The 19,359-nt window shown below is 35.1% G+C and overlaps 1 protein-coding gene across 1 annotated transcript in view; it reads right to left on the bottom strand.

Annotated features, from left to right (window-relative positions):
• LOC128664421 (tyrosine 3-monooxygenase-like) overlaps positions 1-19,359 on the bottom strand; it is a 97,788-nt gene that overhangs the window by 36,698 nt on the left and 41,731 nt on the right. The window contains 4 exon segments of the mRNA XM_053719252.1: positions 3,475-3,570; positions 8,736-8,792; positions 13,949-13,966; positions 13,968-14,019. Of these exon segments, the coding sequence (XP_053575227.1) occupies positions 3,475-3,570; positions 8,736-8,792; positions 13,949-13,966; positions 13,968-14,019 (223 nt within the window).

The raw sequence follows: 19,359 nt of genomic DNA, 5'->3' as shown, positions 1-19,359 counted from the left end.
AAATAAATTAGCAAAAATGCTTCTAATAAAACATAAAGCTGATTCAAAAGTATATGTAAATATGCACCGTGCACCAGCATTTTAAACATAGCATTTGCTCAGAGAGCCATCTGGTAATGACTCAATTTGTTAATTGCTAACATGATACAAGCCACACTTATGCTTTGAGCGGCTGCAGTATTTAAAATGATGTGGCACTGAGAATATCTAGCTATGCTTCACATGCACGTGCAGATAAAAAATGCTAACACTAAAACAGGGATAACTTTTACTAGAAGTATTTTTGCTAATATATATATATAATGCAAATATGTTTTTATTCAAAGATGTAATTTTTTACTGGAATGTCCCTTTAAGAGTTCAGTACTTTTGTATAGTTTTTACTTAACAGCCTAGAGAAAAACTGAATTGTCCAAATTAATACTGCACACCTGGCAAAGTGTTATTTTGTTTAGATAAACAAAATGCAGTTTGTTAAGCTACTTATATTAGGGACATAAGTTGGGGGTGCACAACTGCCTCTCCACCCACGGGCCTTATGACTTAGCCACAAACCAATGGAAGGTAAAAATGTATATGTCTACCATAAAAAAATTATCATTCCAAAATAAGATATCTGTAAGCACTGGAGTACTGGCACTAATTTACAATTAGTATATCACACCCACTCCCCAAATATTTCCTGGAGACATTCCAAGAGGTGGGACAGTAAAAAGGGCCCACCGGTATTTTGTAGGAAGTTCCACCTCAGAAGGGTTGTGGTTATGGATGGAGCTGGGCATGGTCACAGGCGGGCAGTGGGCTACCTGGTTTGGTTGTGTGCTTTTCAGGGCGAGCTGTGGGGATGAATGGGTGGGCCATGGGAGTGACTTACACTTTCCCTAAAAACTGCAACAATAAACTGCTGGGGGCCAGAGCTCCAAGTTCACCAGAACTGCTTGTGCAATGCTGCCCCCTGCAGATCCTTGTTAAATCTACCCCTGTATGTCTGCTGCCCAGGTGCATCATTGTGCAATGATTTCCTCGTCACCCATTGCTCTTGCGCGACCAATTGCACAAAAGCAGTGCATGTCAATCACCCAGAACAACCCTGTTAGGGGTGTTTTATCTCCACCACCTCAGAGGCTGCTCTGCAAGGGATACAAGCAGCATACACTGCTATGTACATTGAGCCCATAATATAACATTTGTGACATTTTAATTAGTTTGCTTCCAGTCCCAAGAAATGTAGTGTGGATGCCAGTATTGCCTAGTAAGATGTGCTTATTACATGTTTCCAGGGCTAGTGTTCAGTGAGCACATACAAATGGTCTTGATTTATATTAGTAGATGTCCCTGCATCCTGAACTGCTGAGTTGCAGATTATATATAGGGTAACTTCGATTTTACCTTCATAAGTTCAGACTGACAGAAGTTAAAATTTCAAAGTTTATCCAATGGACAAAATAATAAAAATCTTTATGCAAAAAATATGAAACGTTATAAAATCAACATAATAATAAATACAATCAATCCAATTCAGATTATTTATAGCAGTAGGTTTATGAAGCAGCATTCACAGGTTTTTAGGCTATGCCGAGTAGGCTTGCTCAGCCATATTTTTAAGAAGCAGAAACTGTTTATTTTGCCTCTCCGCCACCTGAGAGGGGGCGAGATCTATCACCACGACACTAGCTTGTTCGAGTAACTGAGATGCCCCGCTCTAGTGCAATCGTTTACTCTGGAGCAGGGGTGACATTGACAAGAAACCTTTTGTGCAATGCAAAACTTTGTCATGTAATGCAGCATTGCAGGTCAGGTTCGCTACTTGACCATATCTGCAATGAGAAACTGCTCCCATAATGTTTTTAAGAGAAAAAACTTAACATATAGGGGCCGATTTATCATGTGCCTTGTGGACATGATCTGCTGTAGTGATCATGTCCGCCAAACATCGATAAATGCAGACAGGATACACTGTCGGCATTTATCATTGCACAAGCATTCTTTGTCCAATGCTTGTGCAATGCTGCCCCCTGCAGATTTGTGGCCAATCAGCCGCTAGTAGGGGGTGTCAATCAACCCGATCGTATGTGATTGGGCGGATTGTTGTCCGCTGCCTCAGAGGTAGCGGACGGAGCAGCGGTTTTAAGACTGCTGCTTTTTAACTTATGTTTCCGGCGAGCCTGAAGGCTCGCGTGGAAACAGCTGCATATAGCAGCATTCGGGGCATAATAAATCAGCCCCATAGGATAAACATTTCCTAAAATAAATGTATGAAGCCAAAGAGAGGATTATGATACGCTATATTGCACAGCACTATCAAGTTAAGGGCCTCGCAAGTACATCTCACTTAGCCCATTTATGACCTGTTCAGTTTTAGATAACCTAATCCAGAGACAATAACACAGCGAAATAAAATATTTTCAATTCCAGTCCTGAGGACACACTAACAGATTAGATGTTTCTGATATTTTTACTAGAGCCCAGGGGAAATAATCAGCAGATGGGTGCGAGCAGGTTAGTAACCATAGTTACTGATCAGCTGATTATTGCATCTGGGCTCTAATTCAGATATCATGAAAACCCGGCCCGTTAGTGTGCCTTCAGGACTAGAATTGAGAAACACTGAAATAAAGTATGTTGTAGCTGGGTGTATTATTGCAGCACTATTTATCATCATCAAATCCTTGCTATTGTAGTTAATGCATCTTTAACCCCTTACAGTCACCTTTCAACATGAATTGTGACTGTTAAAAGAAAAACCTGATGGACATGTAACTTAGGCATACTTGCATAGGCACAGGGTGCTCCCAAGATATTTTAAATTATTAGCCCTGGGCAGATACAGAAGGGGTGATTAGTATATTATGGATAAGGAAATGTGTTAAGTAAAGTGCATTACTGTAATAACAAAACTGGTCACTGTGAAAAGTGATAGATAATGTTGTACAGTGAGATACCACAAATACTGTATTATATGATACTTTTACTTGTTTTAACTTCACTACTGAGATATAATCATTTATTTTAAGTGGACGCTAAACACCTTATAATTACAAGATATTTCTGTCTTGCTATAGAGTAAGATATCAGGAAGTTTAAACTTTTTAGAAACAAATTATTTTTCTCCAATTGCATTTCAATAGCTAAGCTCAACCCACTATTTGTCTAATTTAGAGGAACCAATCCAGGTCTGAGTCAACTGATTAACAAGTCTAGCCACAGTCATCATGTTAGTAGAAAGTTCATTGTTTAACATTTGTTATGTGCTAAAGCTCATTAGTGAAAGATATGTAGAAGTTTGCAGTTTTCCATTTCTAAGTATTAGAAAACGCACAATTGCCAGATCTAGATTACAAAAAAGGGGGCAAAATAATTAATAAAAGTATAGTGCAAAGCTATTTTACATATTTAAACATTTTATATAACAATCTCAGGGTATTTACTGTCTCTTTAATTTCTAAATCTAAAAAGATAAATCTTCTTTGTTACCGTAAGTTCTCCATATGAGGACAAGAGTCCTGCTCCATAGGCTTTGATGGATCCAGTTTGCTTGCACAGCCCAAACTCTATAGTGAACCAGTACAGCTATAAGAGAAAAAATAGTAAATAAATAATAATAAAACTGTATCTTGGTTATTAAAGGACTTAAAAACTTTAAAAAGTCTGTCTTACATATGAAGTAGAACAATTTATTCTATTATAAACAATATAGCTTTAGAGATACATTTCATAGGAGTAAGTTTAACTGGTACAATCATTCTTTGAAGGGAATAACTTTCTATCATGTTAGCAAGAATATCAGGAGATAACATAATATCCTAGAACCTATTTAAACGGACAATGCACTGTAACACTGATTTCCCCTAAATGTGTTTTGTGGTTTTTAGCAAGTATAAAATAAAGAAACCAGGTGTTTTATTTGTTGGATATCCGGGCAGGGAAGGTTCTACCAGCTGTTTGTCTGGTAAAAACTCCAAAAGTGAGACAAGCAGGTTTACATTAGATTCAATTATATCTTAAAGGCACAGTTTACTCAAATACTTTCTCCCATTTAATTTGTTCCCAGTGATCCACTTTACATGCTGGAGTGTATTAAATTGTTTACAATTATTTCCTTTACCCTTATATTGGCATTTGAAATAATTTATTTAGCCTGTAGTATCCCCACCTATTCTAAAAGTTTCTGGCCTTAGGGCCAAGCTATAAACTGTGTAAACACAGCTAGTAGAAGAAATTATACTCCCAGTGGGGTATAGAAGAGATAAGGTAATAAAATGTTAATTTTCTATTGTTCTCTCCAAGTATTGGTCTTTGTTTTACAGACAGATATAAGATAAAGAAGCATGTTCGATGTTACATATAGCTCGACCCAAAGATGCTTGGGAATACTCTTTAAAATATACAATCTTTTTTGAGCGGATGTATAACATCTGCTTTTAGAAAATGGTCGGCAAACTATTTAAATTTTTTGATTCAGGCAGTGGACCCGGTTATTAAACACATTAAATCCTTTGACTCTCTAGTTACAGAATTCAGTCTAGATAAAAGATCCTTCTTTGTCTACATACAAATTAGACATTTATATTACAAACAGAAACCTTTGGAAGGAGATGTTTGGACACTGGGTCCACTGGATAATATTATTATCACTCAGTAGATTTTCTTCAGGTAATCACTCTATCTCGTATATATATATAGACTATTAGCTCTCAAGGGGGCAAATTCCAAAGTAAATAATCTCTTCCATATATGGAAGCAAGATATTCCTGGAATTGACTTGGATTTCATTCAAAGAGCTTTGAAAGGGTAAACAAGTTTTGAAGCAGTATGGCAATAAGAGAGTCCCATCTAAAACTGCTTAGTAGAGCTTATCTGACACCCAGTAGAAAGGGAAAATGGAAGGGGGAATCGGCCTGTTATAGATGTAAATTCCCCGCAGCAGATCTATTTCATGTCTTCTATGCATGCCCAAAAATTAACAAATTATGGAAACAAATAGAGTTCTGGCTAAATAGATTCTTGCCAGCCAGAATATCCCTCAAGCATTTACATATTTTTTTCTGTTTCATGAACAAAGGCAGAATATGTTTCTGATTAATACCGTAATTCTAATAGTCAGACAGATGATATTAAGATCTTGGAAGGATAAAAATGCCCCAAGCATAGCTTCTGCTATATACAATATAATTTACCAAATGGCTCTGGACCAGAACGACCCATTCATTTTTGAAGAAAATAAATTTAAAAAAATATATGATAAAATGGGAAAAAGTAATTTTAGGTCAGCCTAAAGAGGTTCAGTTGCAGCTACTGGGGTATTTCCGTAATTCACCAGTTATTTTACAACTACTATTATCAGATAAATACCCCGAGTACTGGAGACGGCATCTCTTCTGAGGGTTGGGGAGAGGTGGATCCCCGGGAGGAGTAGAGAGAGATTATTCTGATTTTTTTATTTTTGTTTATTTTTTTTATTTCGAGTATAACTTTAAGATTAATAAAGAAAACAGTGCATATTTATTTGACCTAGAGGTTGATCTTAGGTTGAGATTCCTAGATTTATTGTTTTTTTCTTCTTTCTGTACATATGGATAAAGAGAAAAGATATGTGAGGTGTAACACTGTTATATATATATATGTACATTGTTAGTTTTGTTTCTTTTCTTAGTCTTTTCTAGTTTTTTTCTTTTCCCTGTCTTGATTTAAACAAAAACAATAATAAAAATATATTCAAAAAAGTAAAAAAAAAAAAAAAAAAGCATGTTCAGTATATGTGATAAAGTAATGAGATCTGATTATACCTACAACTTCAATCTATTTTATTAGTTTGTGGCTTCAAAACACAAAATCAGCTATTTAATATACACAAACACCTTAAAAAGAAAATTCTCATACATATTATACTCTGCAGTTGGGAAAAAAAGTAATTGGAAACACATTAAAGGAAAAACACTTTTACAGTATACTGTCCCTTTAAAATGGGCGTGTACAATACTATAATTTTGTGAACAGAAGCACTTATTGGTTACAAAAATAAAGCAGTAAATAGTCTTATCTTGAACTAGATCTCTGAAGAATTTGCTCTTTCTTATTCTTATTTTATCTGTAACTGTTCACACAAATACCAATATTTTAAAGAGTGGAAATTCAAAATAACACATTAGTATCAATCTCTAACACCTCCAATGAAGTTTTTTTTTTTCTGTTAGTTCTTGTTTAAATAGCTTTTATATAGCCAGTGCTGTTATATGAATGACATTTTTTCAGTATAGGTGTCTGTTTCAACATGCAAAAGTAGCTATTTTAAATGACAAAAAAAAAGGTAAATTAGCTATTTGTGAACCATTAATACATGGATCAATCAGAACACATTAAAAGGGAGAAAATTGTACAGTATGTTTTCACTTCAACATTAGCATTGTTTTCTTGATGGGGATAATAGAAGGACACATTATAAAAAAAAAACTAATTTCATAAACATAATTTCTTTTTATAGATATAAACAAACATGATATTTGATATGAAGGAGACACAGATCACTTTGACTGAACATGTAGAATAGAAGATGCTAGAAAACAAATAATAAAATTCTATGTGGAAACTCCTGTCATCCATCTTTGTTATATAAAAGACCACTATATATAGTAGAACTGCATAATCAACACATGCATAATAAAAGACACTGCAAAAGCATTTGATCTGAATTTTCTCACAAATTTCAGTTATTTTTGTTTTTCGTTCACCTGCGTCATATGACAGTCAACAGCCAATCACAAATACATATATTCTGTGAATTTTTGCACATGCTCAGTAGGAGCTAGTGACTCAGAAAGTGTTTATATATAAAAAAAAGACTTCACATTTTGACAATGGAAGGGAATTGGAAAGTTGTTTATAATTTGGTGGTCTATCTGAATCATAAAAGTTTAATTTTAACTTTTGTGTTCTTTTAAATAAGTAGATACTCAGAGATACTAGAGAATTAGAGGTGTGTTCTACTGGCATATTGGTTTTAGAGTTCATGATGACAATTTCATTATCAGCTATATGGAGCATATATATAAATAAACATTTGCTGCTAAAAAAAAACCCTCTTTTTTAATCTTTTTGCTACACTTTGTAAATAATGCAGGGGATATTATCATTAGCATACAAAGGGCTGATTATCACTCTTGTCACCTTCCTTCCTATACTAGGAAATGGGAGGAGGAACTCCAAAGTAGTTTTCAAATAAGGAATAGCGCCTAATATTAAAAAATGTAAGTAAATCTTCATCCTCAGTTAGTTTAAGTGAGATAAACCTTAAATTGCTCTGTTGAAAGTACATGACTTCATCTAGTTTAGCTTCAATATTTCCTACAATGCAATCAGCTTGTTGGAGGGGGGTGGGCATGAGGGAAATCTCTTGAATATCTGGTGGTAATGCTCTATATTACAACCATTTTGGATTGCTGTTTTGAAATAAATCTAGAGGGTGATTTCGGTTATGATACTATTGGATCCTGCAATACTATTGTTTAATAAGACCCCTCCAATAAAAGGTCCTTTACAGTCCTCATTGCTGGGCATAATTATACATTTGCTAAACAACAGATTTCCAGGTTGTGGAAAAAGCAAGCAGTCTGTTTAGTGAAAGACTGGGTATAGCAAGCAGCCAGGGTGATACAATTAGAGAAATACCAGTATTTGCTGACTAAGCACATAGATGACTATTGTTCTATTAAATTCATATAGGGACAAATACATAGAAACTATATAAATGTATAAGTGTAACATTTCTTATGTGGTTTTCTATCTTTATCTGCTTATTTTTGTTACTTAAAAAGAAAAGTGATTGGGCATTTTGCATAAATGTTTTGTAGATGATCCATTTATATAGATTGTTTTTGTAACAATGTATAGTTTTGCTTATTTTTTAATAACATTGTGCTGATTTTCAGAGTCCTAACCAAGCCCCAAAGTATCAGATGAAGGGGGTCAATTTATTAAATGATTCACTGTAGCATTTGTTGTGAAATGCTTGTGCAATGCCGCCCCCTGCACATTCACAGCCAATCATCCCTTAGCAGGGGGTGTCAGTTATCCCGATTGTATCGGATTGGGACGATTGCAGTCCGTCTCCTAAAAGGTGGCAGAGAAGTTAAGGAGCAGCGTTCTTACGACTGCTGCTTCTTAACTTCTGCTTCCGGTGAGCCGGAAACTACAGGCGTAGATAGCCACATCCGCTGCTTATTAAATCTACCCCATAGACTCAAGTATACAGACTCCTGCTTGCTCCTGTTTGTGTAATGGCTATTTTCATATGCAGGGGAGGGGGAAGTCTCTGCTCTTCCTGCTTTCTCAGCCCATTCCGATGGGTGTCCCAACCTAGTGCTAAACTGGGAGCTTCTAAATAAGTTTTTAAAAGGTTTAATACTTTCTTTATAAGATTCAATAAAACTTTGCCAAAAAATAAAATCTCTCATGTGTTTCAAAGGTTTTCAAGTGACGTCATGCATGGTTTAAGCAGCATTCAGAGCAAGTGCGGGTGCACAAATCTTACCTGTGTACCTTGCAGGCCTCAAAGTTCAAAAAAATAACATGTGGCTTATTATAAGAATGTGAGTGCCTGTAAATACTGGAACCATCAGTTTCTGGATGGCTACAAATCTGGATGGCTACAAAATGGCCAGAAAGGTCACTGTGTATCTTAGTAAACATTGAAAGTAACTCCTTATGATGTGTTTATCACTTAATTTGTTTACACTTACAGTTGATAATTTTTCAATATCTGCATCAGATGCTCCAAGAGAGGCCAGACCAATATCCTAAGGAAAAAATAAATAAAATAATAATATATTTTTAAAAAAATGATCCAATGTGAATCTTTTAAAATATCTGCTACTAACTTAAGCTTATAGGTTTCTTGCTTTGTACAAGCTTATTTCTTGATTTGATTATTTTTAATAATGCTTTTACTTTTGGTTGTGTTTGACTTGATATTAACAAGACCAATTTGAAAGAAAATAACCTCCCATGACTAAGCGATCTTGATTGGACATCTAGTAGTCACGTGACTAAGAAGTCTCAGCCTTTACAGCAGTACGGTCACTCACAATCTATGAGGTACCTTACAGCTATGCACAGTAAAAACAAATGCATTTGAAATAAATTCCTATCACCATTCTTTAAGAATTATCAAGGATGAACAAGGATGCCACTATAAGATTGGACTTTAGATATCCTAATCACATCTACTAAACGGACATAACTTGTGCACATGCACTATCTATCGGCTAGATTTAGAGTTTTGTCGGTAACGACCCGCGTGGCTAATGCTTGCTTTTTTTCCCCCGCACCTTTTAAATACCGCTGGTATTTAGAGTTCACAGAAGGGCTACGTTAGGTTCCAAAAAGGGAGCGTATAGCATATTTACCGCCACTGCAACTCTCAATACCAGCGGTGCTTACGGACGCGGCCAGCTTCAAAAACATCCCCCATAGGAAACAATGGGGCAGTTTGAGCTGAAAAAAAACCTAACACCTGCAAAAAAGCAGTGTTCAGCTCTTAACGCAGCCCCATTATTTCCTATGGGGAAACACTTCCTAAGTCTGCACCTAACACTCTAACATGTACCCCGAGTCTAAACACCCCTAACCTTACACTTATTAACCCATTAATCTGCCGCCCCCGCTATCGCTGACCCCTGCATATTTTTTTAACCCCTAATCTGCCGCTCCGTACACCGCCGCAACCTACATTATACCTATGTACCCCTAATCTGCTGCCCCTAACACCGCCGACCCCTATATTATATTTATTAACCCCTAATCTGCCCCCCACAATGTCGCCGCCAGCTACCTACAATAATTAACCCCTAATCTGCCGACCGGACCTCACCGCTACTATAATAAATGTATTAACCCCTAATCCGCCTCACTAACCCTATAATAAATAGTATTAACCCCTAATCTGCCCTCCCTAACATCGCTGACACCTAACTTCAAGTATTAACCCCTAATCTGCCGACCGGACCTCACCGCTACTCTAATAAATGTATTAACCCCTAAAGCTAAGTCTAACCCTAACACCCCCCTAAATTAAATATAATTTTTATCTAACGAAATAAATTATTTCTTATTAAATAAATTATTCCTATTTAAAGCCAAATACTTACCTGTAAAATAAACCCTAATATAGCTACAATATAAATAATAATTATATTGTAGCTATTTTAGGATTAATATTTATTTTACAGGCAACTTTGTATTTATTTTAACCAGGTACAATAGCTATTAAATAGTTATTAACTATTTAATAGCTACCTAGTTAAAATAATTACAAAATTACCTGTAAAATAAATCCTAACCTAAGTTACAATTAAACCTAACACTACACTATCAATAAATGAATTAAATTAAATACCTACAATTAAATCTAACACTACACTATCAATAAATTAATTACATGAAATACCTACAAATAAATACAATTAAATAAACTAACTAAAGTACAAAAAATAAAAAAAGCTAAGTTACAAAAAATAAAAAAAATAATTACAAACATAATAAAAATATTACAACAATTTTAAGCTAATTACACCTACTCTAAGCTCCCTAATAAAATAACAAAGCGCCCCAAAATAAAAAAATGCCCTACCTTATTCTAAAATTAAAATAGAAAAGCTCTTTAACCTTACCAGCCCTTAAAAGGGCCTTTTGCGGGGCATGCCCCAAAGAATTCAGCTCTTTTGCCTGTAAAAATAAACACAATACCCCCCCCAACATTACAACCCACCACCCACATACCCCTAATCTAACCCAAACCCCCCTTAAATAAACCTAACACTAAGCCCCTGAAGATCTTTCTACCTTATCTTCACCACACCGGGTATCACCGATCCGTCCAGGCTCCGAAATCTTCATCCAAGCCCAAGCGGGGGCTGGAGTAGGTGTAATTAGCTTAAAATTGTTGTAATATTTTTATGATGTTTGTAATTAATTTTTTTATTTTTTGTAACAGCTTTTTTTTATTTTTTGTACTTTACTTAGTTTATTTAATTGTATTTATTTGTAGGTATTTCATGTAATTTATTGATAGTGTAGTGTTAGGTTTAATTGTAGGTAATTGTAGGTATTTTATTTAATTAATTTATTGATAGTGTAGTGTTAGGTTTAATTGTAACTTAGGTTAGGATTTATTTTACAGGTAATTTTGTATTTATTTTAACCAGGTACAATAGCTATTAAATAGTTATTAACTATTTAATAGCTACCTAGTTAAAATAATTACAAAATTACCTGTAAAATAAATCCTAACCTAAGTTACAATTAAACCTAACACTACACTATCAATAAATGAATTAAATTAAATACCTACAATTAAATCTAACACTACACTATCAATAAATTAATTACATGAAATACCTACAAATAAATACAATTAAATAAACTAACTAAAGTACAAAAAATAAAAAAAGCTAAGTTACAAAAAATAAAAAAAATAATTACAAACATAATAAAAATATTACAACAATTTTAAGCTAATTACACCTACTCTAAGCTCCCTAATAAAATAACAAAGCGCCCCAAAATAAAAAAATGCCCTACCTTATTCTAAAATTAAAATAGAAAAGCTCTTTAACCTTACCAGCCCTTAAAAGGGCCTTTTGCGGGGCATGCCCCAAAGAATTCAGCTCTTTTGCCTGTAAAAATAAACACAATACCCCCCCCAACATTACAACCCACCACCCACATACCCCTAATCTAACCCAAACCCCCCTTAAATAAACCTAACACTAAGCCCCTGAAGATCTTTCTACCTTATCTTCACCACACCGGGTATCACTGATCCGTCCAGGCTCCGAAATCTTCATCCAAGCCCAAGCGGGGGCTGGAGTAGGTGTAATTAGCTTAAAATTGTTGTAATATTTTTATGATGTTTGTAATTAATTTTTTTATTTTTTGTAACAGCTTTTTTTTATTTTTTGTACTTTACTTAGTTTATTTAATTGTATTTATTTGTAGGTATTTCATGTAATTTATTGATAGTGTAGTGTTAGATTTAATTGTAGGCATTTTATTTAATTAATTTTTTGATAGTGTAGTGTTAGGTTTAATTGTAACTTAGGTTAGGATTTATTTTACAGGTAATTTTGTACTTATTTTAACTAGGTAGCTATTAAATAGTTTTTAACTATTTAATAGCTATTGTACCTGGTTAAAATAAATACAAAGTTGCCTGTAAAATAAATATAAATCCTAAAATAGCTGCAATATAATTATAATTTATATTGTAGCTATATTAGGCCTTATTTTACAGGTAAGTATTTAGCTTTAAATAGGAATAATTTATTTAATAAGAGTTAATTTATTTTGTTAGATTTAAATTATATTTAATTTAGGGGGGTGTTAGTGGTTAGACTTAGCTTTAGGGGTTAATAAATTTATTATAGTAGCTGTGAGGTCCGGTCGGCAGATTAGGGTTTAATACTTGAAGTTAGGTGTCGGCGATGTTAGGGAGGGCAGATTAGGGGTTAATACTATTTATTATAGGGTTAGTGAGGCGGGAGTGAGGCGGATTAGGGGTTAATAACTTTATTATGGTAGCGGTGAGGTCCGGTCGGCAGATTAGAGGTTAATAATTGTAGGTAAGGTAGCAGCGACGTTGGTGGCGGCAGATTAGGGGTTAATAAATATAATATAGGGGTCGGCGGTGTTAGGGGCAGCAGATTAGGGGTACATAGGGATAACGTAGGTTGTGGCGGTGTGCGGTCGGCAGATTAGGGGTTAAAAAAAAAATATTAGAGCGGCGGCGATGTGGGGGGGCCTCAGTTTAGGGGTACATAGGTAGTTTATGGGTGTTAGTGTACTTTAGAGCACAGTAGTTAAGAGCTTTATTAACCGGCGTTAGCCCATAAAGCTCTTAACTCCTGACGTTTTTCTGCGGCTGGAGTTTTGTCGTTAGATTTCTAACGCTCACTTCAGCCAAGACTCTAAATACCGGCGTTAGAAAGATCCCATTGAAAATATAGGATACGCAAATGGTGTAGGGGGATCTGCGGTATGGAAAAGTTGCGGCTGCAAAGTGAGCATTAGACCCTTACCTACAAGAATCTAAATACCAGCGGTAGCCTAAAACCAGCGTTAGGAGCCTCTAACGCTGGTTTTGACGGCTAACGCCAAACTCTAAATCTAACCGTATGTGTTTAACAAACAGTATTTTTTTGCATTTCATTATTTTTTCACATTTAGTAATTTTGCATATATAGTATTTTGCTGTTTTTAACGAACGAGGAATACTATTATTGTTGTTTTAGTTTGCTAATATATTTTAAATTAATATTTGTTTTTATATATGTATTATATTTTCTGAGACCGGAATCTTGTGTATTTTTACAGCAAACTTATTCATAATTATTGTCTATTTACACCATATTTAGTCTCATAGGAGTCTTTTTACATACTTGATATTCTCACTCCTTTTTTATTTAATATATCAGTTTTGGCTCAGTCTTTTGAGCTCTTGCCCTAACCCTATGCACTCATTCTGATCAGTTCACATTTAGGAGCCTATTTATTAATGTGCAAGCGGACATGATCAATATTGCGGATCATGTCGCTGCACATCGATAAATGCCGACAGCATACGCTCTCTGCATTTATCATCGGCCGCTAGCAGGGGGTGTCAATCCACCCGATCGTATTCGATCGGGTTGATTTCTGGCGAATGTCTGTCCCTCCGCCTCAGAGCAGGCAGATAGGTTATGCGAGCAGCGGTCTTTAGACCGTACTGAGCTTGATAAATATGCCCCTTAGAGATATTAGTGTGAATACTTGGGTATAGCCATACTGATTAATTACAGCTATCACACCAACCCACACTATCTCATATTGACTTGATATTATACCTACACTACTTTCAAACAGCACATTAAGTTTCAGCGTTGATTCATTTTGCGCTTGTTCATTAGATAAGATTTACCTGTGAAAACTGTGCAAAATTCTTTGTCTGCTAACATTGGAATATGGCCCAACAATTCATGACAGCAGTCACTGAAAAAAATAAATAAAAATAATAATGCTTCAAATATTTTGTATTTTAAAATAACATATCTGTGCCATTATTTATACAGTAATAATATACTGAGTGTAGACAGTTCTGAAATCAGCAGTAATTAATTATCATTTAGATAAAGACGTTACAGTGAACTAGGGCATTAGGTAGAACTAAAATATCTGTAATTTGACTCATCTACCAATAAAAATATGATACTCCTCTTTGGACATAAATCATGTTCCTCTATCAAATAATGTTCTTATGGATCTCTAAAGGTAACAGTCTAACAAGAAACACACCACAGAATTAAACATATACAAATTATATACATATGACTGTAAGTATGATAGGGCCAATTAATGATTATTAAAAATAATTGAATGATGCATATCTTTAAAGTAACACACTAACTATTCTGGCCTTGTCACGCTAAAGATTTAGTATGCCATGTTATTTTTTGTACAAATAAAAAGCATTAGTGACTGCTATTTTACTTGGTAAAAATCGGTTTAGACCGAGCGCCAAGGATGTTAACCTCAAGCTTGTATACAAAGACCTCCTAGCTGTCCTGAATTAAAACTATCGAATAGTTGGGAGTATACAGTGCCTGTAGAGGCAGAGGTAGTAGGAGACAAATATGTGATCGATATGGAAAAAACTGAGTCCTGAGGTGATATAGATGTAGTGGATGTAATTTATTACATGGGGGTATGAGATATGCAAACTGGTTAAAAGATGAGATGAAATTACAGAGCATAAAATCCTATACAATATACATAAAATTTAAAAGCTGAATTTATAAAAGTAAAACCAACAATAGGTTAGATGATGGGTCAACAAATGGTCAAAAATAAATAGTCAAATTAAAATTGAGTGTACCAATCGTGGATCCATATTGGGGAATGGTGTCCAATATATGTGATAGTAGACCAACACAGGGAGTAAATGTCAAAATATCAAAGTGTCAATAAGTTCTCAAAGTAATGTGATATCACAATAAATCATCCAAAAGGTGAGAAAAACATGAAATGAAAAGACTGGCGTGCAAAAATAAACGAACAACAGCAAAAATAAAATAACGAGTGAGTGTCTTGGTGAAACAAAATAATATATATATTAAGAATGTGTACACAAAAAAAGGTCAAAATATATATAAAAAATAATATATATAAAAGAAGTTAATAATCCTCCAATGTGGTCCTTTGGTGCTCTCTATCCTTGTAAAACAATAAAAATCCTAGGAAAAAAAAAAAAAAAAAGACATAGTGTAGATGTACAAAAAATCAAAGCTCTATAAAATGTGCTTACCAAATGTTGACGCGTTTCGGCCTATGCAAGGCCTTTTTCAAGACATTGCATAGGCCGAAACAGCGCGACATTTGGTAAGCACATTTTAATAGAGCTTTGATTTTTTGTACATCTACACTATGTCTTTTTTATTTATTTTTTTCCTAGGATTTTTTATTGTCTTACCAAGGATACAGAGCACCAAAAGGACCACCACTGGAGGATTATTCACTTTCTTTTATGTATATCTTTTTTGTATATATTTTTTATCCTTTTTTTGTGTACACATTTTAATATATATATATATATATATTATTATATATATTATTATATATATATATATTATATATAATTTATTTCACCAAGACACTACTATTTTTATTTTTTGCTGTTGTTCGTTTATTTTTGCAACGCCAGTTTTTTCACTCATGTTTTCCTCACCTTTTTGGATGATTTATTGTGATATCACATTACTTTGAGAACTTATTGACACTTTGACATTTTTACATTTTACTCCCCTGTGTTGGACTACTATCACATATATTGGACCACTATTCCCCAATCATGGATCAACGATTGGTACATCAATTTTAATTTGACTATTTATTTTTGACCATTTGTTTGACCCATCATCTATACCTATTGTTGGTTATACTTTTATAAATTCAGCGTTTAGATTTTATGTATATTGTATTGATTTTATACTCTGTATTTTGTCTCGTCTTTTAACCAGTTTGCATATCCTCATACCCCATGGTAATAAATACATCCACTACTCTATATTCACCTCAGGAGTTTTTTTTCCATATCGATCACATATTTGTCTCTAACTAACCTCTGCCTCTACAGGTGCTGTATACACCCCACTATTTGACTGCTATGTTACCTCAGTTTCCCCTCTATTTTCAGTCAGGTAGCCTGGGATAACACAGTAAATGTAATATGGAGAGGAATAAAAAGAAAGGGCAAGATTACAAGTGGAGTGCAAAATATCACTTTTGCTAAAGAGATATTTGCGCTCCACTTTGTAATACCAGTGCACGCAAATGTGCACTAATATTACAGGTGAGGTACAATGCAAATGTGACCTTGCGTTAGCATTGCACAAAAGCGTTGCGCTCATGACAGTGCCCTATCATAGGCTCTAATGGGAGCCTCGTTCTGATGCTGTCATACACGGGGGGGGTAAGTCGCACAGTGATAGGCAGCAAATGTAAGTATATATATACAGGCATACCTGAAGGTTTAGATAATGGTTAGCATTTTTTAGCAATAAAGTATTTTTTAATTAAGGTATGTACATTGTTTTTTTTAGACATAATGCTATTGCACACTTAATAGACTATGGTTCAGTGTAAATATAACATATTTTTTTTTTAATTTCAAAGCTTTATTTCGTCTTTTTCGAAAAACAAGAACATCATAAGAAATGCGGAACCCAAAGGTTCCCTTGGTAGTTTATTCTAGATAAGGCTCTTTTTTATTTTTTTTTTTTTTAAAGGGCATTAGAATAGGAATAATCATTTTTTTTAATAATTTAATTTGTTTTGTTTTTGTAATGGTAGGTTTTTTTATTTTTGTAATGGTAGGTTTTTTTACTTTTTGTAATGTTAGATTTTAGTGTAAGGCAGGTTAGGTTTGTATTTGTTTTAGCTAGGTATTTAGTAAATAGTTAATAACTATTTATTTACTAACTAGTCTACCTAGTTAAAATAAATACAAAACTTGCCTGTGAAATAAAAATAAAACCTAAGCTAGCGACAATATAACTATTAGTTATATTGTAGCTACCTTAGGTTTTATTTCACAGTTAAGTTTGTATTTAATTTTAAATAGGAATTATTTAGGCCTAGATTTGGAGTTCGGCGGTAGCCGTCAAAACCAGCAGTTAGAGGCTCCTAACGCTGGTTTTGGGCGCCCGCTGGTATTTGGAGTCAGTGATTAAAGGGTCTAACCGCTCACCCTTTCCAGCCGCGACTTTTCCATACGCAGATCCCCCTACGCCATTTTGCGTATCCTATATTGTCAATGGGACTTTCTAACGCCGGTATTTAGAGTCGTTTCTGAAGTGAGGCGTTAGAGCTCTAACGACAAAATTCCAGCCGCCATGAAAATAGCAGGAGTTAAGAGCTTTCTGGCTAACGCCGGTTTATAAAGCTCTTAACTACTGTACCCTAAAGTACACTAACACCCATTCAACACCTATGTACCCCTAAACCCGAGCTCCCCCCACATCGCCGCCACTCGATTTAAATTTTTAACCCCTAATCTGCGGACCGCCACCTACGTTATACTTATGTACCCCTAATCTGCTGCCCCCTAACCCCCGCCGACCCCTGTATTACATTTATTAACCCCTAACCTGCCCCCCTCAACGTCGCCGCCAGCTACTTAAAATAATTAACCCCTAATCTTCCGACCGCAAATCGCCGCCACCTACGTTATCCCTATGTACCCCTAATCTGCTACCCCCATAACACCGCCGACCCCTATATTATATTTATTAACCCCTAATCTGCCCCCCCTCAACGTCGCCGACCCTGCCTACACTTATTAACCCCTTATCTGCCGAGCGGACCTGGAGCGCTACTATAATAAAGTTATTAACCCCCTAATCCGCATCACTAACCCTATCATAAATAGTATAAACCCCTAATCTGCCCTCCCCTAACATCGCCGACAGCTACCTTCAATTATTAACCCCTAATCTGCCGAGCGGACCCTCACCGCTATTCTAATAAATGTATTAACCCTAAAGCTAAGTCTAACCCTAACACTAACACCCCCCCTAAGTTAAATATAATTTACATCTAACGAAATATAATTAACTCTTATTAAATAAATGATTCCTATTTAAAGCTAATTACTTACCTGTAAAATAAATCCTAATATAGCTACAATATAAATAATAATTAATATTATAGCTATTTTAGGATTAATATTTATTTTACAGGCAACTTTGTAATTATTTTAAACCAGGTACAATAGCTATTAAATAGTTAAGAACTATTTAATAGTTACCTAATTAAAATAATAACAAAATTTATCCTGTAAAATAAAATCCTAACCTAAGATATAATTAAACCTAACACTACCCTATCAATAAATTAATTAAATAAACTACCTACAATTACCTACAATTAACCTAACACATCACTAATCAATAAATAAATTAAACACAATTGCTACAAATAAATACAATTAAATAAACTATCTAAGTACAAAAAATAAAAAAGAACTAAGTTACAAAAATAAAAAAAATATTTACAAACATAAGAAAATATTACAACAATTTAAAACTAAATTACACCTACTCTAAGCCCCCTAATAAAATAACAAAGCCCCCCCAGAATAAAAAATTCCCTACCCTATTCTAAGTTAAAAAAGTTACAAGCTCTTTTACCTTACCAGCCCTGAACAGGGCCCTTTGCGGGCATGCCCCAAGATTTTCAGCTCTTTTGCCTGTAAAAGAATAAATACAATACCCCCCCCCCAACATTACAACCCACCACCCACATACCCCTAATCTAACCCAAACCCCCCAAAAAAAAACCTAACACAAAGCCCCTGAAGATCTTCCAACCTTGTCTTCACCAAACCAGGTATCACCGATCCGTCCTGGCTCCAAGATCTTCATCCAACCCAAGCGGGGGTTGGCGATCCATAATCCGGTCCAGAAGAGGCTCCAAAGTCTTCCTCCTATCCGGCAAGAAGAGGACATCCGACCGGCAAAATCTTCTCCAAGCGGCATCTTCGATCTTCTTCCATCCCGGAGCGAAGCGGCAGGATCCTGAAGACATCCAGCGCGGAACATCCATCCGGACCGACGACTGAACGACGAATGACTGTTCCTTTAAGGGAACGTCATCCAAGATGGCGTCCCTCGAATTCCGATTGGCTGATAGGATTCTATCAGCCAATCGAATTAAGGTAGGTATTTTCTGATTTGGCTGATGGAATCAGCCAATCAGAATCTAGTTCAATCCGATTGGCCCGATCCAATCAGCCAATCAGATTGAGCTCCGCATTCTATTGGCTGATCGGAACAG

The sequence above is a fragment of the Bombina bombina genome, chromosome 6, assembly GCF_027579735.1.
Source record: "Bombina bombina isolate aBomBom1 chromosome 6, aBomBom1.pri, whole genome shotgun sequence".
NCBI classification, from domain to species: Eukaryota; Metazoa; Chordata; class Amphibia; order Anura; family Bombinatoridae; genus Bombina; species Bombina bombina.
This window is presented reverse-complemented; position numbering and strand designations above follow the sequence as displayed.